The following is a 25,091-nucleotide window of genomic DNA, read 5'->3' as shown; positions in this document are numbered from 1 at the left end:
TGAGGCTGTCTTTAGGTGGAAGGCAGTTTTGTAGAACATTGCTATAATATGGAATTTGTATATTTGCCTTTCATCCCAAACGTAAATATTATATGCTTTTACTATTCAAACACCTTTTTAAAAAAATCTGTTTTACTGCTATTGCCACAATATTTGTGCTAAAGAGAAACTCCACAAATGTAATGAATATTAAAAGCTGGAATCAAGACAGTATGCTGTAGTCTTCCCCACCTGCCACAAATCCTTGGAAATGACAGAAAATGAGCAAATGAGTCTATAGTGACACTAAAAAACAAGAAAGTGACCTGTAGTCGGACCAGAGAGAGGAGGGATCTGATGGAAGCATGTAAACAATAGCCCAGAACACATGTTGAATAAGACACTACAGAAGGCGTCTCAGTATTGCTCCAGGTCACGGATGTTGCACACAGGAATCAGGGTGGGGCTATAAGGACTGCTAAGTAGGTGAACCCCTTACTACACCTTCTTTTTTTTTTTTTTTTTTTTTTTTTTAAGACAGATTCTCACTCTGTCGCCCAGGCTGGAGTGCAGTGGTGCGATCACAGCTTACTGCAACCTCCGCCTCCTGGGTTTCAGTGATTCTCGTCTCTCAGCCTCCCCAGTAGCTGAGATTACAGGCACGCACCACCACACCCAGCTAATTTTTGTGCTTTTGGTAGAGACGGGATTTCATTATGTTAGCCAGGCTCATCTCGAACTCCTGACCTCAAGTGATCTGCCCGCCTCGGCCTCCTGAAGTGCTGGGATTACAGGCATGAGCCACCGTGCCTGGCCCTCACTACACCCACTTCTTTTTGTTGTTGTTCTTTTTATTATTATTATTCTTTAAGTTCTGGGTTACATGTGCAGAACGTGAAGGTTTGTTACATAGATATACACGTGCCGTGGTGGTTTGCTGCAACCATCAACCCGTCACCTACATTAGATATTTCTCCTAATGTTGTCCCTCCCCTAGTCCCCCACCCACCACAGACCCTAGTGTGTGATGTTCCCCTCCCTGTGTCCATGTGTTCTTGTTGTTCAACTCCCACTTATGAGTGAGAACATGCAGTGTTTGGTTTTCTGATCTTGTGATAGTTTGCTGAGAATGATGGTTTCCAGCTTCATCCGTGTCCCTGCAAAGGACAGCAACCCATCCTTTTTTATGGCTGCATAGTATTCCATGGTGTATATGTGGCACATTTTTTTTATTATACTTTAAGTTCCAGGGTACATGTGCACAACATGCAGGTTTGTTACATATGTATACATGTACAGTGTTGGTGTGCTGCACCCATTAAGTCGTCATTTACATTACATATATCTCCAAATGCTATCCTTCTCCCCTGCCCCTACCCCACGACAGGCCCCGGTGTGTGATGTTCCCCACCCTGTGTCCAAGTGTTCTCATTGTTCAATTCCCACCTATGAGTGAGAACATGTGGTGTTTGGTTTTCTGTCCTTGCAACAGTTTGCTGAGAATGAGGGTTTCCAGCTTCATCCATGTCCCTACAAAGGACATGAACTCATCATTCTTTATGGCTGCACAGTATTCCATGGTGTATATGTGCCACATTTTCTTAATCCAGTCTATCATTGTGGACATTTGGGTTGGTTCCAAGTCTTTACTATTGTGAATAGTGCCTCAATAAACATACATGTGCATGTGTCTGTATAGTAGCATGATTTATAATCGTTTGGGTATATACCCAGTAATGGGATTGCTGGGTCAAATGGTGTTTCTAGTTCTAGATCCTTGAGGAATTGCCACAGTGTCTTCCACAATGGTTGAACTAGTTTACACTCTCAGTAACAGTGTAAAAGTGTTCCTATTTCTCCACATCCTCTCTAGCACCTGTTGTTTCCTGACTTTTTAATGATCGCCATTCTAACTGGTGTGAGATGGTATCTCATTGTGGTTTTGATTTGCATTTCTCTGATGGCCAGTGATGATGAGCATTTTTTCATGTGTCTGTTGGCTGCATAAATATCTCTTTTGAGAAGTGTCTGTTCATATCCCTCGCCCACTTTTTGATGGGGTTGTTTGATTTTTTTCTTGTAAATTTGTTTGAGTTCTTTGTAGATTCTGAATGTTAGCCATTTGTCAGATGAGTATATTGTAAAAATTTTCTGCCATTCTGTAGGTTGCCTGTTCACTCTGATGGTAGTTTATTTTGCTGTGCAGAAGCTCTTTAGTTTAATTAGATCCCATTTGTCAATTTTGGCTTATGTTGCCATTGCTTTTGGTGTTTTAGACGTGAAGTCTTTGCCCATGCCTGTGTCCTGAATGATATTGCCTAGGTTTTCTTCTAGGGTGTTTATGGTTTTAGGTCTAACATTTAAGTTTTTAATCCATCTTGAATTAATTTTTGTATAAGGTGTAAGGAAGAGATCCAGTTTCAGCTTTCTACATATGGCTAGCCAGTTTTCCCAGCACCATTTATTAAATAGGGAATCCTTTCCCCATTGCTTGTTTTTCTCAGGTTTGTCAAAGATCAGATGGTTGTAGATGTGTGGTATTATTTCTGAGGGCTCTATTCTGTTCCATTGGTCTATATCTCTGTTTTGGTACCAGTACCATGCTGTTTTGGTTACTGCAGCCTTGTAGTATAGTTTGAAGTCAGGTAGTGTGATGCCTCCAGCTTTGTTCTTTTGGCTTAGGATTGTCTTGGCAATGTGGGCTCTTTTTTGGTTCCATATGAACTTTAAAGTAGTTTTTTCCAATTCTGTGAAGAAAGTCATTGGTAGCTTGATAGGGATGGCATTGAATCTATAAATTACCTTGGGCAGTATGGCCATTTTCACAATATTGATTCTCCCTATCCATGAGCATGGAATGTTCCTCCATTTGTTTGTGTCCTCTTTTATTTCGTTGAGCACTGGTCTGTAGTTCTCCTTGAAGAGGTCCTTCACATCCCTTGTAAGTTGGATTCCTAGGTATTTTATTCTCTTTGAAGCAATTGTGAATGGGAGTTCATGCATGATTTGGCTCTCTGCTTATCTGTTATTGATATACAGGAATGCTTGTGATTTTTGCACATTGATTTTGTATGCTGAGTCTTTGCTGAAGTTGCTTATCAGCATAAGGAGATTTTGGGCTGAGATGATGGGGTTTTCTAAATATACAGTCATGTCATCTGCAAACAGGGACAATTTGACTTCATCTTTTCCTAATTGAATACCGTTTATTTCTTTCTCCTGCCTAATTGCCCTGGCCAGAACTTCCAACACTATGTTGAATAGGAGTGGTGAGAGAGGGCATCTCTGTCTTGTGCCAGTTTTCAAAGGGAATTCCTCCAGTTTTTGCCCATTCAGTATGATATTGGCTGTGGGTTTGTCATAAATAGCTCTTTTTATTTTGAGATACATCCCATCAATACCTAGTTTATTGAGAGTTTTTAGCATGAAGGGCTGTTGAATTTTGTCAAAGGCCTTTTCTGCATCTATTGAGATAATCATGTGGTTTTTATCTTTTGTTCTGTTTATATGATGGATTATGTTTATTGATTTGCATGTGTTGAACCAGCCTTGCATCCCCGGGATGAAGCCAACTTGATCATGGTAGATAAGCTTTTTGATGTGCTGCTGGATTTGGTTTGCAAACCGAATCCAGCAGTATACCCACTTCTAAGCAGAGACTTCTGCCCCCAGGAACAAGCAATGAATGTGGACATGTGGAATGGAGAAGCAGGGCACTGTGTCCCCATGGGAATTCTCACCCAAGGGCACATCTGCTCCCAGTTAGTGGGCATTTTTCTACTGAAACTAAGAATAGCAGATATGAATTTAAGCAAATAACCTAAATCACCAAATCTAAGGAAAATCACCTCCATGTAAAAAAAAAAAAAAAAAAAAAAAAAGCATTAAACTAAAGGACTAGGAACCAAGTAAGTAAAAGGAAGTAACAGATTAAACCAATGGAGATTGCATAAGAAGTATAATTAATATCCTCAGCAGGATAAGGGCGTATACTGCATTTGTGAAATTAGAACAAATTTTATGAGGAAGAAACAATTAGAGATGCGAGAAATGAAAATATATGATTGTTGAAACAAGTTTAATGGATTTTTTTTCCTGAATATCAGTATAGGCAGAGCTAAATAACAAATTAGTGAGCTGGAAATTTGAGTATTGAAATGTTACTTCATTACAGAAAAAGAGATGTTAAGTATGGAGAGAAAGTGGCACTTCCAACATTAGAAATAGGAATTAAAGAAGAAGCCAGAAGGAATACATGGAATGCAATATTCAAATAAATAATTGAAAAAAGTTCCAAAGATTAAAAGAGAAGAAGGAGGAGGAGTAAGAAGAGGAGGGGGGCAGGGAAGAGGAGGAGGAGAAAGGTATAGTGGCTGTGAGTGAAAGTGTTTAGCAAGATGAATGGAAAAGTACCCAGTCCTAGATAATCAGGAAGAAATTTTAGAACACCAATAAAAGAAAATTCTAAACCTTCTAGGTAAGATTTATTGTACTCTCCTTGGTAGCATTAAGCATTTTTTTAAAGGAAGCAGTTATCTTGAAGTTCTGAAAATTATTTGAGTTGTAAAATTCCTTCTCCAGCCAAATATCAAGTATTAGGAAAAAACAAAAACTGTTATAGACACACAGGATTCAGAAAGTTTACCACCCTCTGTGAAAGAATTACTGCAAGATACATTCCTGGAAACTAATCCAAGAGGAAGATGAGATATTCAAGAGAGAGTAGTAAACAAGTAAAAAAATAAAACTTGTAGTTCAGTCTAAATAAGTATGGATTATTTGAAAACTTTAATAAAAACTTGGAATTAAAACCCAGAAGATTGCAACATGAAAAGTATAGAAGGTGGCTGACAGGAAAGGAAGCAGAAAAAGGAAATAAAATACTGCCCAAGTTCTTAACCTGTTTAGAATGAAACTGTAGATCTTTGTTAACTCTTAATGTTAATAGAAAACTTTAAATAAAATATAAATATGTGTGTTAAAAAATAGATAAGCCAGATAGAGGTTATATAACTTCTAAAGCATTAGGTTAACATTAGAACAAAGAAGACAGTTCAGTAATGTCAGGAAAGTGGAAAAAATAAACAATAAAATACAGGGTAAATAGAAAATAGAAAACAATTTGTCAGGAGCCAATTCAAACATACCAGTAATGTGATAAATTAGAGTGAGTTATATTCACTTATTAAATGAGATTCTCACAGTAAGTTTTGAAAAATAAGCTGTATATTTGCCCTTATGAGAGACTTAAACTAACATAACAAAAGAAATAGAAAGTCAAAGAGGAACTACTGTACCAGGCAAATGTAACAGAAGCAGCAAGGAGGCATATTAAAATAAGATAGAATTCAGGTTTCAGCATTAAAAGGACCAAAAAGGGATATTTCATGCATCAGTACATGTAGAGCACTTTGCATAAAGCATGGCGCATAACAAACAAGTTAAAAATTAGTTATTATTCAAAACATAATCACTATGAGTAATATGATATGGCCAAAGTGGTGCTCAAAAGAAAATTATGCTAATATTAATTAATGAGATATAAAAGGTTAAACACAAAGTTAAATAGCCAGTGAAACCTAAATCATTCTCTAAACAAGAAATATATTATTGGGGAAAGAACAATATTAATTAAAAGAATTGGATATGCTTAAAAACCACACAAGTGCTAAAATGGATCAGGGTAAACTTGTTGCAAGCTGTTAAAAGAGATGTACTGCTTCCTTCTTTTTCTGATTTTCTTTTGACCTAGGTGCTAATATTGCTTTCTTTTTAAGCTAATTGTTTTTATAGTTTAAAAATAAAAACAGTAATTTTTCAAATGACAAGTATATAAGTTCTCTATGCCGAAGCTGTTCTGGAGCTCCTTCATAGAAGTCCTGAGCCCTTCTTTAATTTACAGCACATTTCCACGCCATCTTTGCTCTTGGCACTTGAGTTGGTTAATAGGCCCCCAGCCCCAAAGTAGCTGTCCATGTGAGCATCCAGAATGCAGCAACTGACTCCCTATTCTTGTTCCCAAGAGAGAGAACCAATGAATCTAACATATTACCAGGAAAAAACAAATTTGCATATAGAGCAACAAGAACAATCTCTATTGTAGCCCTTTTGATGTAAGTTGACACTTTTATTAAAAATAGGCTGAAATTTCTTTAGAGCTCTTCGGAACAGTTTAAGCATCTTCTTATTTTCCACAAATTATCCCCTCTTAAACTAAAATTTAAGAATTGTTACCTCTGATTTAGAATATTTTCACAAAATGCTCATAAGGCTATAGAGGGATTTTATGTAAGCTTACAATTCAAGGTAAATGAATTGAAGGTAGTGTGGCAGTCTGAGTTAACATTGTATTAAGTGGGTTTTGTTTTTACAGTCATGTTCACTCTTATAAAAGTAAAACTTAACCATTTAAATAACAAATAATAAATTTAGGAGTTCAGATACATTGTAGCTAAAATCTTAAACAGTGCTAAAGACCTACAGGTAGATAAAGTGCACAGTTTATCTTTTGCTAAGTATTTCCTTGATTAAAAATTGCTGGAGCAATAACGCTTTGCATACTGTACTGCAACTTCATCTAAGGTTGTTTATTAATTATAGCATGAAAAAAGTAAAAACACTCATTATAATTTAGAAGTTCATTTGAATTACCACTTTGACTTATTTTAAAATGAAAATAGCACTACATTTTACAGGAGGAGAAAAGGAAACCAACATTTATTGAGATTCTGTAATGTCCCAGGCAACACATCATTTTCTCTAAACAATCTCTAGTCTAGGTTATATTACTGTCTTGTTAATGAGAAAGCTGGGTGCTTTCTAACCGTTCTGAAGCCCAATATTCTTTATTAGTGTTGTTCCAACGAGAGCGTAAATAAACATGATGCATGTCATAAAAACCTAAAAATTAAATTCGAGAGGGACCAATTGAAGAGAAGAATCTTCGAAATGTAATGCATTCAGGGGAGCCTTCAAATTGAGCTCATCCTTTTACCTTCGCCTAAGCTGTTATGCTAGAGGTAAAACCTATAAATGCAATGATAGGTGGAGAAGGCTTCATTCAAAGTATACATCTTGCTAGACTTCAGAGGACTCGTACTGGAGATAAACCTCATGAATATAAATGAATGTGGAAGGTCTTTACCTATGGCACATCCCTTATTACAGAGCAGAGCATCCATCCCAAATATAGACCTTATAAATGTAATGAACTTTTTCAACCTCAGAGAATTTATATGAGATTTTTTAAAAACCTTATGAATTTGGTCAATATAGGATCTTATAGCCAGGCTTTATTCTGGGTCTTAGTTCATACTTAAAGTTGCCAACTCTAGGTGTTTTAATATGTTCTGGATAATATAATTTAAAAATTCATAGAAAATATGAAATGTTCCATTACTTTTAGTGCCTTTTATGCTAATATTAGTAGGGAAAGGATCTGGCTAAGATATTAGATCTCTAATTCCTATGTTCATATTCTTAATATTTTCATCAACCTATAATGAGATAATTTAAATTTTCACTCTGAATTATAATTCATATAAACTGAATGCCTGACTTTTTCCTGGAAATTATTTGCTTACTGCAAAGAAAATGAGCAAAGTAAAAGTCTAAAATTTCCACCCCATGCTAATTCCCATCTTCACTGTTAAACTGTTGGCATATAGTCATTCAGAAATTTTTCTGTGATGATACCAAAAAAAAACCCCGCAAAACACTAGAATCACATTTTGCATATTATACTTCAACTTGATTTTTCAAAACTTAACATATTATGAAAGTCCCTTCTAGTCAATAAATATAGATCTTCATTATTTCACAAAGGCTAGTTAATCTAACTGAACCCCCTGTTGATAGGCAAAGAATATTATAGTAAACATTCTTGTGTGCTTGTTAAAATATTTCTGAAAGGTAAGTTCCTAAAAGGAAAAGGAAAACTAGATAATCAGATGTGTATGCACACATATACATACTTATGTAGGTATATAATTTCAGTTTTGATAGTTATTGCCAAGCTACCCTACCAAGAATACATATCATTCTTAAAAGTATTGAAGTATGAGCTGGTTAAAATATAATTAATCCTAGTTACAAAGCATTCCAAAACACCTGATAGAGAAGACCATCAGCTTTCCAGCTAAGACACCTCTTTACATTATTTTTTGCTTACAAACATGTTACTCTTTTAATGACAGAAAAAACAGAAAGCCTTATTTTAAAAATATAAATTAAATGTTATTGTGACCTTGCTATCTCTAAGGAACAGAGTTTCCTTAAGGCATTTTATTGATTAGAAAACTTTTTCTGTGCTCCAACTTCACATCACTCTATTTGTAATAAATAATAGATACCACTGTATTTATAATAAATAAGGTAACGGCTTTTTAATTTTAGAATTAATCATAAAAGAATAAATATAAATTGCTGCATTGTAGAGAGCTCTGTCCCTCAGGCAGACATTCCTTCAAATGCACTTCACATGGAACTGCATTTCCTTAGGGAAAGCGTAATTTAAACCACAGAGAAGTAACATACCTTTGGAGGAAAATTGCCATGCCATCTGAGATATTGACAGAACTATAGAGCTCCTCAAATAACCACTACTGGTCTCAAAGATTTGGTTATGTTATAATTTCACTTCATGTAACTATTATATTTGGAGAGAGTCAGGGACTATATAATTTTTGTAACTGGAAATGACCACAACTTTGTGACCTTGTAAATTGGGACTTTGAAGTCTGGTGAGTAAAGACTCTACCTGAAGTCCCCCGGTAGTTGATAGAGCTCTGGGATCTCCTTAAGGATACTTTGCCTCCAACCATGTTTGAGCCAGTGTTTATACAAATTCATGAAAGAATGAGCTTGTGCTATAACAGGCTCCTCCTGAATTTTTAATAAATGCAAAGTAAGTTATTCAAAGCAACAGGACTTTTGCAAAACATGACTCTTGTAAAAATTCAGTAAAGCAGATTTATCTCTGCCTTTTTCTCTTCAAAGTAGACTAAACTTCCCATTTTACTTGATTATAAATATTTGAATTTCTAAAGGAAGTAACTTCACTTTTATTATCTTCCAACAGTTAGCGTGGGAGAAATAAAACCTAATTGAGAGAAAAAAATAGATATGTCAGACTTAAATAAAGATTGAAAGTTATTATGTGGTCTGAATCATATCTCACACAATGTTGTGGTAGAAGTGATAATAACTCATTTAAATTAATCTAGAAAAGTTTTTCATTTACGACAAATAAAAGAAAAAGACTACTAATCTCATTTCTCACTTAAATAGAAGGTTCTTTTAGCCCATGAAAATTCTTTTTCAGTTTAATTTTTCACTTTAAAAATACTCTAAAGCAGGTAGATATCAAAAAGGAGTCATCATCTGCATCATTTATAACCTTAACTTGCTTTGTGGATCAGTAGGCTGAGTGGTTTAATTGGGATAAATGGAGCAAGCAAAAGACCAATGAACCAGTGTGAAATTTTCATGTATGCATCAAGAGAGGCTCCTGGTTAATTTGCAAATGATGCAATACTATTAAGAGCTGTTTCAAAAAGTTACTATTCCATGTGCTTGCTCCTTGAATGGTTGATATAATCTGTTAAAATTTTTTTTAAAGAATTTTCTAATATTTTTGTCCCAAATCTCTTATAAACTGGGATGGTTCAACATAATCATCCTGGTATACATAATATCCTTTTTACAACTGTAACTAAGAAAATCAGAGCAAATCAAGAAAGAAAAGATCTAAATTTTAGAGCTGAACAGGTGATTGGCCTTAGGCAAGCCACTTACCCTTGTGTGTCCCAGTTTCTTCCAAATGTAGACCAGTTAATTGTGTGAATAACAAAGGCCAAATTAGACATGGCCAGAAACTAAAGAGAAATCGGTTTTAAAATAACAAATATTTCAACTTTTTAAATATTAAACACAAGATCAAAGTATCAAACTTCTCTCATAAATTATACAAAGCATACAATTATACATATATAATTATATGTCATACCTTTTATTTTACTTGAGACAGAGTCTCCCTCTGTCACCCAGGCTGGAGTGCAGTGGTGCAATCTCAGCTCACTGCAACCTCCAACTCTCGGGTTCAAGCCATCCTCATGCCTCAGCCTCCCAAGTAGCTGGGATTGTAGGTGTGTACCACCACGCCCAGCTAATTTTTATATTTTTAGTAGAGACGGGTTTTGGCCCTGTTGGCCAGGCTTAAGTTGAACTCCTGGCCTCAAGTGATCCGCCCACCTTGGCCTCCCAAAGTGCTGGGATTACAGGCATGAGCCACCACTCTCAGCCTGTAATGTATTTTAAAATAATTCACATATCTCCTTTGATATCTGTTGCCAAATGTGTGATATTACAGATATATGCTATTTGGTGTTCCTAAAAATTATTTCCCTGGATAGTCTTTGCTTTGAAAATAGAATTAACTAATTCTAAAGTAAATATACATGATAAACTTTGTGCAAGGAATAAATATACATGTTTTCAAAAACTGGAATGATTAAACATTTTACCTAAAATAGCTGTAATTCTGTTTGCATATCATGATTTCCAACAAAGTTTGACTGCTTAATGAAATTTAATTAAAATACTGTCCATATATTGAGAACTGAGCCTGTGGCTTAAATACATTGCTTAGAGACACTTTGACATATAAGCTTTGGATGAAGAAGTTATGGCGAATAAACATTATATTTATTTTCCTGAAAAGAAACATATCTTCATGCCTTAGGATAATTATTAATATTCAGTAACTAACAATTGTTTTTATTTATAAAATTGCTTTTTATATAATAAAGTCACCAAGGATATTTAGAAACAAGAAAAAAGTTAATAACCGGACTACATTTAAAAATTGATTATTCAACATGTTAAAATAAATTGAACCTACCCTAAAGAGAAGCTTGCTGATTTGAAAGATGACATCGTCCTTTAATTTGTTAACACTCCTGATGACATAATTAGATGAGAGCCTAAAATGAACTAATTAGCTTACCTCTTTTAGTTCCCCATCATTGGTAATAGTAATCAGCCAGTTGAAAATTTGAAGCTGTGGCAACAAGGCTGTCTGAGCTCATGCAATTCCTTTTCCTCTGCAAATCCATAGAAATGTTGGATCAAGTATGATAATTTTCTTCAATATGTAGCCCTAGGATAGGGGAGGAAATGAGCAGATACCTAAAACAAAGGGAAATTAAAAACCTGAATAATAAGCCTTTAGCTGAAACTTAGGCAGTTCAGGATGGACTGAACATATGTAATCGAAGGCTGAAAATTAGAGTTAAAAATACTCACACAGGATCTTTGGCAGATGACAGAACTGATACTCTTGTATAAATATGGGACCCTGAAGAGCTCCTTCTCCATAAAGAAGTAATTAGGATAACAGCTTCTCTCATTGATTCAAGAGTGAAAAAAAAAATCTCCCAGAAGAATGGAAACTCCAAACAAATGTGAAATTCACATTCATTCCACCCAGGTGGTGGGAAAATTCTAAACTGAGGAATTAATGTAAAAAGAAATTCAGGACCAGGGAACCTCCAAGATGCTCACAAACGCAAATGCAAAACCCCTTTGTAAAAATATTTCTTCTACACAAAGTGTGTAAAATTAACACTGGAAATAAGTCCACTGAAGATGAGCTCACAACAAGAATTGTGATCTATGTGATTTTATGATTCACCAAAAAGGACAGTCATCAGATATGACAAACAGAAGAATAAGTGCATTCCAATTGAGATAACAGAGAGATATGAGATAAATATGATTAAATGATTTAAAAGATTTGTTTTAATCTAAGTCATTTTGAAAGAAGAGGGTACTATAGAAAAGAACAAGCAAATATTAAAAAGAATCAAAGAAGTGGGGCGCAGTGGCTGACACCTGTAGTCCCAGCACTTTGAGAGGCCAACATCGGTAGACTGCTTGAGCCCAGGAGTTTCAGACTAACCTGGGCAACATGACAAAACACCATCTCTAAAAGGAAAAATACAAAAATTACCTGGGCATGGTGGTGCCTCCTTGTAGTCTCAGCTACTCTGAGGACAGCCTGAGGTGGGCGGTTCGCTTGAGCCCGAGATGTTAAGGCTACCATGAGCCATGAATTGCCCCACTGCACTCCAACCTGAACAACAGAGCAAGACCATTTCTCAAAAAAAAATAAATAAATAAATAAAAATAAAAAATAATCAAAGAAAACTTTTTAAAATGAAAAATAGAGTGATAGAAATTAAGTATTAACTATAAAGATAAAAATATAGAAACAACTGAAGAGAGAATTAGTATATTGAACTAGAGACAGATCTGAGAAAAAAACACATAATGCAATATAAAAAGAAATAAAGATTAATGAGAGAGTGAGAGACATGGAGAATAGAATATGACATTTCAATACAGGTCCCATAGAATTTCCAGAAAGAATATAGAATGAATAGAGGATAGTTAATATTTGAAAAGATAGTGACTTACATTTTTCCACACCTGATTAAAGGTTTGAATCCCCAAACTGACAAGGTACACCAAGTTTCCATAGAATAAATAAACCTATACCTACATACACTGCAGAAACATTTTAGAATACCAAAGACAAAAAGCAACCAGAGAGAAAGACAGATTATTTACAAAGGAGCAACAATTCAATAGATAACTTCTTATCAGTAACTAAAGAGACATCAGATTCGTGTCGAGATCCAAGTAGGGTTTTTAATAGAACTCAACAAAGTGATTCTAACATTGATTAGGAAGAGTTAACAAGGGCAAGAGTAGCCAAGACAATTGTGAAGAAGTGAAAGGTGTGGCTGAGGGACAGAGGGAGCTCAGCTATCAAGAGCTATTTTACGTGTACAGATTATATATATGTATACATACACATACCATATGTATGATATTTAAATTGGTTTGGACACAGAGATGGACATATAGACTAATAGAGGAAAAAAGACGAGTTCGTTGTAGAAACAGACTCACGTTTATAGGGGATTGTTATGTGACAGAAGTGGCATTACCAATAATTAGGGCCAATGGTTAACAGTTCTGGAATAAATGGCTGTCTATATAGAAAAAACCAGATTGGATCTCAAACTCATTCCTTACCTCAAATCAATTTCAGGTTCATTAAAACCACCTAAATGTGAAAAGCAAAGCTTTAAAACTTTTAGAAGAAAATATAGACGAGTATCTCTATGATTTGAGGGTAAGGGAGAATTAGATAAAAAAGGCACAAAGCATAGAGAAAAGATAGATAAATTCTATTATATTAAAATTAAAACTCATCCATACATCCAACAACACATAAACAAAGTGAAAAAAGGTACAATACAGATAGCCAAGAAAAGATTACTACCTGGAATATATAAATAATTCAAATCATAAGAAAGTGAGAGAAATAAAAGAGCAATCCTAATACAAAATGGACATAAATTGGCAACTCAAGATAAGAGTAACCCCAACTGGCCAATAAACATGAAAATATATTTAGCCTCACTACTAATCATGTAAATGCAAAGGTGAGATAAAATTTCATAATCATCTAATAGGCCAAATTTTAAAAGCTTGGCAAAACGAAGTGTTGGCAAGCTTGTGGGGAAACAGGAACCTTCTACTCTCCTGGTGGAAACATAAATTTATCCAACCATTTTGAAGAGCAACAATGAAGTACCACATTGCCCAGCAACTCCACTTCCAAATATATACTCTACCAGCCTTTCTCAGCAGAGATTCCTTTGTGATAACCCCAGAACACAGAAAATGATCTGGCTACGTCCTCAGTTCTCCTAAAGCAGGTGCACCTGCGATTCTAGATATAAAGGAGAAAAAGCAATTCACTACTATAATGGGTGCCTTGGGGCATTAGGACTCATTTCTCTCACAGACACCAGTTAAGAAAAGCTGATAGGGAAACTCCCACATGCATATGTAAACACACAAGGACCTTTTATGTAGCATTGTTAATAATAACAAAAAAGATAGAAATGACCTAAATGTCTATCAAAAGCTTATGGTCATTCCCCCAAACACCAGTTTATGACTTCTGTTATAGCCAACATGTATTGCAAAGTTTTTGTTTGACTAGCTTCAGAGTCCTCTTGAATGTGGTGTGCTGTAAATACCTGTTCCCCTAACCATGGAGCTGTCTTTGACCTTCTAATTTGTTTTTCGCTTCTCACTGACACAACCGGGACTTGTGTAGCAACAGATGGGTCCGCCTTGAAAAGGCGAGGAAAGAGGAATCAGACAGACTGGTAGCAAGAGTGGAGAAAGAGTATGAGTAAGGGGAGAGGCACTTGGGGGCATCGAGGTCAGGCCTCTATATAAGACCATTCATTTAGGCCTGTGAATCTTTAAAAGAGATCTAAACCTGAAAACCTCTCTGAATATTTTGGGCATTTAAAGTGTGTGTCTAGAACCTAGGCTAACAGAGAAGCTAAAGACCAAGTGGTCATTGCAGGGCTTGGATCTAGACAGGCAGATGGTGTAGCAAATATCTAACGGGAAGAGGAGGCTGAACCATCAGAGCTATGACTGTAAGTTGATTCAGTACCAAAGCCTAAGCCTGGGAGCAATAGTAGCAATAGGCATTAAGTACAAGTACAAGGGGACTTTGAATGGAAGTGGCGGTCAGACCTGCCTGACACGTGGTCAGGAGCAGAAGAGGGTGCTTTCCAATGTGCCAATTGGAAAGGCTGCTTTCCAGTTCGTGCCAATTCGTGCTAATGGCATGAATTGTCTCAGAGGATAGAGCAAGGATGTGACTAGAGAAAGCAGAGGAAAGTGAGGACGGGATACAGTCAGGGCACTCTACAGATTTCATTTATTTTCTGAAGATGGAATCCCTTAATCCTGCCATCACTCAATAAAAATTATTGAGGATCTGCTGGGTGTTGAACACTGAGCTAGGATCTAAGGACACAAAAATAAGATGCAGATCCTGTCTTAGGAGCTGACATATTAGGGATAAAGAAAGGCAAGCAAAGGAACAATGGCAGTGTACTGTGAGAAATGAGTTCACAAAGGAAGAATCTAACTGAGTCTGAGATGGAGTGGTGGGGCTGTATAGGAGGAGCCAGGAAGTTTGGGAAAGACTGTACAGAAAGGTGTTTGATATTTCAAGGATATCTTGAAGAATGACCCTGAGTTTGTTTGATAGACAATAAGTTAAGATTCAGAGGGCTGACAGAGAATGTTTTAGTGACTTTGAATTCACATTATATGGCAAAAGAGTTTGGGTACAAGGCAGAAGAGACATGGTACAAGGCGAGAGATTGTGCTAGAAATGTTCTTGGGCCAGGCCAAGAAGGACTGCGTATTCTGCATTAAGGAACTTGGAATTTGTCCAGATAGCAATGGGGGAGCCCCTGAAAGACTTTAAACAAAGGAGAGATGTAATCATATACGCAGTTTAGAAATATCACTGAGTGTCTACTAAATAGAGTTTGAATTCCCCTCTTTCCAAACTCTCCATGGATTTGTTCTACTGTACTATTAAAATGTATTTTTTACTCTTCCCCAACACACATCCTCCACCAAGGTCTATTGATTTCTGCACTGTTAATAGTGTCATCCATTTCTTTTTTTTTTTTTTTTTTTTTTTTTGAGACGGAGTCTTGCTCTGTCACCCAGGCTGGAGTACAGTGGTGCGATCTCAGATCTCAGCTGGCTCACTGCAACCTTCGCCTCCTGGGTTCACACCATTCTCCAGCCTCAGTCTCCTGAGTAGCTGGGACTACAGGCATGCACCACCACACCCAGCTAATTTTTTTGTATTTTTAGTAGAGATGAGGTTTCACCCTGTTAGCCAGGATGGTCTCGATCTCCTGACCTCGTGATCCACCTGCCCCAGCTTCCCAAAATGCTAGGATTACAGGCATGAGCCACCGTGCCCTCTCGTCATTCCCATTTCTTAGCCTATACTCGTGATTTCGTCAACACATTATGCAACTGTGGTAAGAGCATAGGCTCTGGAGTCACACTGCATGGGTTTGAATACTGTCCTCTTCCTTTGCTAGTCATCCTTAACCTCTCTTCATCTCAGTTTCTTCATCTAAAATTGGGGTAGTAATGGTGACTATCTCATAGGGTCACTGTGAGAATTAAATGACTTTAATGTGTAAAGGCCCTAGAAAAGGATCTGGCCAGGTACTTAGCACTCAATAAAAGCCAGCTATTTTTATTCTCTTCTACGTATCCAATTACCTGTTTGATGAGACCCAGTTTAAATCCCATCTCCTTTTTGAAAACTTGCTAGACTTTTGCCAATTCTCATGACTTTTCATTTTATTACTATTTTCAATATGTAAAACATCATACAAGTATTTATATTATGAGTCTGTCTTTTATAATTCACTGTTTCCTTAGTTCATTGATTTCCCAACTCAACTATAAGTACTTAAAGAATGAAAAGTATCTCAGTCTGGAGCATGGCTGTGATCACAAGTAGATACACCATATACAAGACTGATTAAATTCATCCCTCTACAGGAAAACTATAACTGTGAATGTAATGCGTTTAAAGTGTATTCACTACCTAAAATTTGTGTTTAAAGTTTATTCATTACCTAAATAAAGTGCCATATCTTTATTTCAGAATTATTCATTACTAAGTAAGTAAGTGTCCCTCACTAAAAACAAAATGTTATGCTTTATGAAGATTTGGCTTAATATTCTAACTCTAACTCTTAATCCCCTTTTTTTTTTTTTTAGATGGGATGTCTTGGGAGCTGTCATTGGTACGGAATGTGGAACAATAGAATCAGGCTTATCAATGGTCTTCCTCAAAGATGGAGAGAGGAAATTATGCACTCCATCCATGGACACTACCGGTTATGGGAACCTGAGGTTTTACTTTGTGATGGGTAAGTACATTTTGCGCAAACTTTGTTCACCCTGGGGCAAATCCTAGGCCAGCACCTATTCCTGAGGAAGTAAGATTGTTTGTTGTCAACTACATAAAATGAAAATTCATGAAATGTGAGCTCTCCAGACAGAGCAGAAGCCTGTGGTACTCCCCCGTGTTTCAGGCCAGCCCCGCTGGAGCCAGCCTAAAGAGATCTGGTCATGGCTTGCCATGATGAGGCCTGAAGAAGAAATGCCATAATACCTTCCTTCCACCTCTCCCTCCATGGTCATAGCTGAAAAGACAATGAGAGATAAGCTAAAACAAAGCGATTTCTTTTTCCTAGCTTCCCCCCAAAAATAGTCATCAAGGTGAGCCTTTGTTTTCATGACTATCTCGTCATTGCATAACTCTTTTGTAGTAGGAAGCTGAGAAATTTAGCTTAATACTTTAATAATACTCTCTATTTTCTAATATGTTTGCAAACACATTAAGAAAAACATGTGTTCATAAGTTATAGTTTTCTTCAAAGTATTGTAGAGCAAATAAAGATAGTTGGAAAATTACCCAAAAAGGAGTTAGAGGGTTGAACTTTGTGACCTCCAAAGTTAATCCTTTTAGTCAACAAGAGCCACAGTTACATATTCTCTCACTGATGTCATTCCAGAAATGTGAGTAGGTGTCACATGCCTTCTTTGTTGAGTGACTGGAAAAGCACAGGCAACATCTGGAAGTGAAACAGGAAATAAACACTGTCTACCTTTGAACTTACTAGCAAAGATGTCAGTTCATCAGGACAAACAGGTCTCCTGAGTCTGACTTCAGCACTGACGATTTATTTCTCTCGTATTCCTCACTTCACCTTTTTGATAATCATACAGCTCAGGGTTGCATGGGAAACCTCAGATTGTATCATGCTCTCAAGCATATTACCTATGTGATGCTAACTCATTTTCCATAATGATCTGTTTGATAACAGAGAAATTGTGCATATAAAATGAAGTAATGTAATCTCACATTTAAGGATAACCTCACCTTCACTCTGAACTGGTTTGTATATTTAAAGGCCCAAGCTCATTTTCTTTACATAATTGGAATTCAAACTGGCTCTCATTTTATCAAAAGGGATTCCTGGAAAACCTTCAGCCCTCTTCCAAAAAAGTTGTAATAAACATTTAGTATGCCAGCCTAATTTAAGTTTTTTCCCTTTTCCCCACTTTTGACACAGCATATTTCATACTATATTTTGATTTTATTATAATAAATTAACCATATTTGGTGATTTATATGAGACTAAGTCATCATTATATAAGTTCCTTTATATAATTGTCTTTATATAAGAGATTAAGTAATCTTTAATTTTTTCTGGAACAAAGCATATTATTAATCAATGAATTAAAACAGTATTGACTATGATGGGGAATTGATTTGAATGAGCCCAAAGAAGTACATTATCCCAAGTAAAAGCCTCTTCATTCAGTTAAAACAGTAAGGAATGCCTATTGAATATAGAGCCTTAAGCTAAGATGTATGGAGAATACAAATGGGGAGAATAATGTCACCTAAATCACAGAGTTGCTGGTCAAATGAGTTAATGTATGAAAAGCACTCAAAACAATGCCAAATAAATATTTAGACTCAGTATATCTCTGTTGTTATTGATATAAAAATTAATCAGAGTTCCCACCCACAAGTACCATCTGACTATAAGGTAGAATGCAGTGTGCTGTAATGGAATGAAATGCTATGGGAATATAGAGGAAGCTGTAATTGCAGTGGAGAGATTAGGGTAAAGCTGCATGAAGGAGATGGCATTTGAACTCACCCCTGAAGGATGGGCATGATTTAAATTTAAGGAAGAGAATTCCAAGCTAAGCCATTATGAAAAAAAGACACAAGAATAAAGGTATGTGATATGTTTGGGGCTGGGTGATTTTCCCAATGTAGGTAAATGGAAGCACGTAAGATGGAACTAGAAAAGCAAATTGGAGCCAGAGTAGTGATTTTCTTTAATTCCTACTAAGGAGTTTGAATTTTCTTTCTCTAGGTAGTATGGAGCTATCAGAAAATTCCTGTTAGTTCAGTATTACATTATCACCTGTGTTTTAGAAAGGTAATTCTAGCAGGAGTATGATGGAAGATTGAAATAATCAGAAATTAAAGGGCAAGAGATCAGTTAGGGCAGGGTTGCTAGATTTAGAAAAGAAATATGTGTATAAGACAGTAAGTGTGGAATAGAATATTTTGATGTTACTAATGGTAAGATCAGGTTTCTGGAATGCCATATGAAGGGAGAAGTTCTATTCAGGATTTGAATCAGATTCGAAAATCATCCATATGCAGGTGATAACTGGACCACGAGAACTGCTGTGTTCTCCCAAACAGAAGGTAGCATAAGACAAACAATTCTTAGGGAGAATCCTCATCTAGGTATAGGTGGAGGGGAAAATAGTAGTAAAGGAGACTGAGAAAGAACATAAACAGAGGTGGGTGGAAGGTGTCATTGGAGCCTACAGGAGGAAGGAAGACAGTAGTTCGGGGGTGATGGCAGGGAGATGATCAACAGTGTAAGGAATGCCACATAGAGACAGAGAGATCAACCAGGATAAGGGCTGAGAGGCCACCAGTGACTTTGGAGAGAGTTTTCCCAATGGTGTGGTTCCTGGAAAGCCCAAGTATAATAGGTGGAGATAAAAATAAAAATGTGTCACTGAAAGAGGAGGACAGCTACTTCAAGAGTTTTATCAGTAGAGAGAAAAAAAAAAGTGGAGGCCGGATCTTGAGGAAACAGCAGCACCCAGGAAAAGTGTTTTTAGGATAGGATAGATGGATAGGATAAGGTAGAGTGGCATAGGGTAGAGTAAGGATAGGGTAGGTTATGGTACGATGGGATATGGTAGGATACGATAAGGGCAGGATAGATAGGATGGGACTGGACCTACAGAAAATACTTTAAAACTTTGTTGGCTGATGGGAAATAAAGCCATATGGAAAGAGATTTAGGATGAGATAGTTATAAGTAGCCCCTCACTAAATACAGTACCTTAGGAAAATCAGACTGATTGTTAATCTGGACTACATCACACTCTCTCCCTCTCAGGCCCTGACTATATGTTCTGCCCTTGGTTCATATCAGTCTGCTGTAAGCGTATTTCTGGAAAACTTGCTCAACTTTCAAAGTTCAATTCAATGTCTATTTCCTTCATTCATATATTCACATATTCAACACATTCATTGAGGACCAGTATAGAGCACTGTTCTTAGAAACAGAATGCAGTGAATTAGACAAAAAATAACCTAACAGACATCAACTCATTCATGTATTTGTTTATTGTTCCTCTAACGAATATTTACTAGGCATCTGCTATATGCCCAGCTCTTTTAGCTTACATTGTACCCTTTTCTCTGAATTTTTACTGCAATTAGGGCAGCACAACACAGTTTACTGCCTATTATTATTCTTTAAAAATGACTTAAAACAATATTTAAAATATTTTAAAACTGACTGCCCCGTTTGTTTTTATTGAAATCTTCCTGAACCTTAATTTCTGTACAAGATGCCTCTCAGTCACACCTTTCCACAAGGTGCCAAAGGCTATGAAGCTGAAGAAGAATCCATATCTCCCTGTAGAAGCTGCTGTCATTGACACTTCACAGAACTATAAATTGCTCCCAGAAGAATCTTTCAGATAAAATCTGTCATCATTTTAAAGTCTTGGCTCCTTTAGGACTTTTTTCTTCTGCCGTTCTGGGCTGGGTGTGGCTCTCAAGTGTGTTTCAGTTGTCTCTGAGGGGCAGATGCAGTTCATGAACAGTTCTTAAGAGAGCAGAGAGAAGTTACAGAAAACAGATTAATGAAATTAGAGAAAACTGATAGTTCAGTGCCTGCGTCATTAGGTATGGTGCACTAAACCCACACTACCTGTGATTATTCACCTTTTTTGTCCTTTTTTGGTAAATCCTTAATATATAATTATTATATATATATATACTCAATTTGAAAGTTCTGTGTTCTAATAGGAATTTCATTTTCACATGGATTTTTTCTCCAGAGACCATCAATTAGAATGGCTTTAGTAGCTGTATTTATCATAACACTGAAGTATGTAAGGAAATGCTTGAATATATGATATAAATATCAAAATCATAAGATTTTTCTCCACAGGTTGTTGAACAGTAAACATTATTAGGATAAGATATACATTGTCACCATACCTGACTTCTCCATTTTCAGTTCAAATTACCTGATCCAGTAAATATTTATTATATGCCAAATTACATGTGCCTAACTTATGTAGCATGCCAGATTTTAATGCTTTGCAAAAACCATCCTCCAAGGCTTACCTATTGAGTGGTAGTAAAGGTTTGAAGTCAAACAGAATAATATTAAAGACATGCTTTACTTTGGGACTATGGGCACATTATATAACCTTTCTTGGCCTCTGTTTCACTATCAGCAAAGTGTATCTATATTAATTCTTACCTGAAAATGTTGTTAGGGGATGAAAAGAGATAATGCTTGTACTTGATTTTACATGGTGCATGGTTCATAGTAAGTACCTAATGAAAAGTAGGCATTTTTACCCTTATGTTATTATTAATAGTACTGAAGGAGTCTGGCTCCAAAAGAAACCCTGATCCAGACAGTACCAACCACCATTTGCAACATCAACTCTTTGTCAAAAGAAAAACCCACAAATTTCCTTGGGAATAAACAAAATTATTGGGCAATTTTCTCACAAATGACTCAAACATAAAATCAGTGTGTCATGAGCTGGAAAATTTGATCTACTTGTAAAACCTTTCAGACCATGGCTTCACCCTGTAACTCCCTGCTATCCCATAAACTGAGCTGTTCTAGGAGCACACCAATGGGGTGAGAATGTGTGCTAAACTCTCTCCTTCCCTGGCTCAGCTAGAAACTCTAGTAACAGGCTCATCCCCAGATTCCTACAGCCCTCTCCAGTTTGTCTTAAAGGGCTTAGTTTTCAAGTCAGACACTAGCTTTTCTGCCATCAGGCCAACTTCCTGGGTTGCTTCCAACTGATGTATACTCAGATATGCCAAATAATTTTAGAATTCACCTAGGAGAATTTAGTTAAGAATATTTGCACAACATAATTCCAATAGTGTATTTTCAAAGCCAAATATAAATCATCTGTTATTTAAATTATTAATTTAGATCATCAAAAGTTGTTGCATTGCGGAAGATGAAATAAGATGTGTCATATAGAGAAGACACCTGGCCAATCAGAATGGGCCTCATAGGTGACCTTAATGAGGTTACTGCAGTCAACTGTGCAGGTCTCAGGTTTATAGATTCAGAAAATGAGTTTTCTTAATTACTCCAGAGCTGACATATGGGAGACTGACTCATGCTCTAAGCTCAGAGGAGGCTTATGAACAAATCATAATTCTCATCAATAGACTATGGAAATTTAACTGCTAAGCATGAGGGAATAATCAATGTTTATGGGATCAAAAAAGATATATATCACCCAGTAATTTTAATGGCAGTGGTTCCAGAACTATGATAGCCTGATGCATCCTGTTCCACTGTGGGACACATTTTGCAAATGAATCCTCAAGATTTGCCTTGGTCATTAAGGACTTCTCTATTCCTACCTAGTGTATGGACATCCTATGAAAGTCTTGCCCTCTGATATCTACTTTTGTCTAATATTCCTTCTATTGTTCATGAAGTTTATTGTACTAATTCAGTTCTAGCTTTCCCGCTTAATGTCGCATATCAGTCATTTCTCCCCAAGATCAGACCCAATTACTCAGGTTGAGTTTGACCCAGGCTTTTACAAACAACTGACACTTTCTTCTTAGTTTATTTAATATCAGATGCTGAGTCTCAGCCATTATTTGTGTATTTTACTAGATTAACTCTCAGAGGGTAGTTTTATTCTAGAATGTTGATGTTGTTTTAATGTCACCAGAGAGTATTAGCAACAGCAGTTGCCTGTAGATAAAAATTAGCATTGATGGTGGTTGATTTAGGAACTGAAGGAATTTTTTAAAAAGATAATAATAAAAGAAAAGTTAGTGTTATAAATGTGGGGACTTAGGGATAGAATATTTGCCAGGAAATACATGTACATGCCCATAGTCCCAGCTGTTTTGGTTGGTACTATTATGAAGGATAATGGTGGATTAAGAGAGTCTTCTAGTTAGACATGTCATCCTTTAATATTCACGTTATACAGACAGTTGATAGAAGCAAACAGTAGCAAGAATTATTGACTGGGGCTGGGTGTGGTGGCTGATGCCTACAATCTCAATGCTTTAGAAGACAAAGGTAGGAGGATTGCTTGAGCCCAGGAGTTCAAGACTAGCCTGTGCAACATAGGGAGACCCCGTCTCTACAAAATAAAATATTTAAAAAAGAGTTATTGATGGAATGCAGTCATGAAAATAATAGGTTAGAAGACATACATGTACCCCTGGCTCTTCTACTGGTTAGTTACATGATCTTAGCTTCAAGTACCTGCTCTGTCGTTCAGTGCCATCATCAGGATGATCTTAATTGCTCTTCAGCTTCAATGGCATGTTGTTTTCCATGACTATAAAGTAGAGTAATAGAGAATAAAACACTCTATTTACCTTCTAACAATCAAATGAGGTACCAAATATAAAAATGAAAAATGTAAAACAAATTGCATTTAAAGTACAAATAATATGCTAAAATATTAAAGATACTATGTGCAACAGTTTGACTAACACTACTTCAGAATTCCTTGATGCAGGAAGTCATCACCCTTGTTTTAAAACCATAACCAACAGGTTCTGAACTTTGGTCATAAAAACCTCAAATTAAGGAAATAACAGTTTATTAAAAAGCAGAGCACATCTTTTTAATGTGGCTTACAACATGGACGTGTAGTTGCTGCTTAAAGTAGACAATTATTTGAGTAATTTCATGAAGCAAATAGCTACTTTGGCTTTCACAAATGTCAAGTCTTTGATCTTTAGCATGGCCTACTTGAACTATCGTTATAAATTATTTCCTTCAGTCTGTTTACCTTTGTTTAGGGTTATTCTTAAGTGACATCTGGGTACTATAATGATTTTTTATTCTGAAATTTAACACTATATTTGATATGTTTATGGATGCTAGTTGGTACTAACAACTTAAAATTTTTGTTTTATGCAGGAGGAATTTGTGACCCTGGAAATTCTCATGAAAATGACATAATCCTGTATGCAAAAATTGAAGGAAGAAAAGAGCACATAGCACTGGATACCCTTTCCTATTCCTCATATAAGGTACACATGCCAGTCTGTGTGGCAAATAGACCACCTCAGACCACCCTGGACAAGCCCAAGTCAAAACCACAAAGCACTCCAGATACAGAAGATACATCCCTGTTCCGGCAGGCCAGAGGTCGCCAGGTTTCTTTAAAAGAGAAATGGACATTTTAACATTCATATTTTTTCCTAATAAAATGAAAAATGAGTTATCAGGAAGGAAGAGTGAATTACAGTCCATCAGACAGTAGGGCAGAACCCAATACTCTGACAGTTATTCTTGTCCCCAAGAAAGCCCTAAATGTAGCTCTAATTATGCCCCCTCATGCACTTGCTGTCAGTCATAATGAGTATTTGTCCAGCATTTTGAGATCTCCTAGGTAGAAGACACTGTAGAAGCACAGGTTATTATTACCTTTGCTTTTTTCTTTGCTAATTAGAGCTACCGATTGAGGTTGGCCTTTTTTCTTTACCCTTTGGATATAGAACAGGTGTTAGCTCTGGTTATTTGCAAACATTTTCAAAATTATGTGAGATGCTGGTCATAAAGTGTAAAATTATTTTTTGTAAAAGTAGATTTGTTTGTGCTGAGGCCATACCCACATGCTCATTATTAGTTAGCCTTTTCTTTGCACTGATGGTACCCTAAGTACTTTTAAAAGCTTAAACACAGCTAACATCTAGCATTTCAGGGTTTAAGTTAGAAAGACAAAACAAACATCAAGGTTAGAATGGGAAACAACCAGAGTGAATATCCAGCACATTCCACGTGCAAGGGTAACCCAAGTTATACCATTTGGGATTTCATAAAAGACTATATTTCCAGCAGTGGCAAGGTAGAACTACACCTGCCCTGGTCATCTTCATGCCTCATATCAAATCAGCTTTGTAAGTTATAACGCATTGACTCATTGGCTCTGGTTGTTTCTGTCCTATTTTCACAATACTTGTTTGGAAAGCCCTTAGCATGATACCAATCCACTTTCAAAGAGGACTGATGATAAAGTATAAATGTCAA

General features: G+C 36.3%; 1 protein-coding gene across 1 annotated transcript in view; it reads left to right on the top strand.

The window, feature by feature from the left end:
* RELN (reelin) overlaps positions 1-25,091 on the top strand; it is a 521,559-nt gene that overhangs the window by 312,137 nt on the left and 184,331 nt on the right. The window contains exons 12-13 of the mRNA XM_024250358.2: positions 16,687-16,838; positions 23,979-24,091. Of these exons, the coding sequence (XP_024106126.2) occupies positions 16,687-16,838; positions 23,979-24,091 (265 nt within the window). The remainder of the gene's footprint in view (positions 1-16,686; positions 16,839-23,978; positions 24,092-25,091) is intronic.

Source organism: Pongo abelii, chromosome 6, assembly GCF_028885655.2.
Source record: "Pongo abelii isolate AG06213 chromosome 6, NHGRI_mPonAbe1-v2.0_pri, whole genome shotgun sequence".
NCBI classification, from domain to species: Eukaryota; Metazoa; Chordata; class Mammalia; order Primates; family Hominidae; genus Pongo; species Pongo abelii.
The sequence above is the reverse complement of the archived record's forward strand: the minus strand, read 5'-3'. Positions and strand labels throughout refer to the sequence as shown.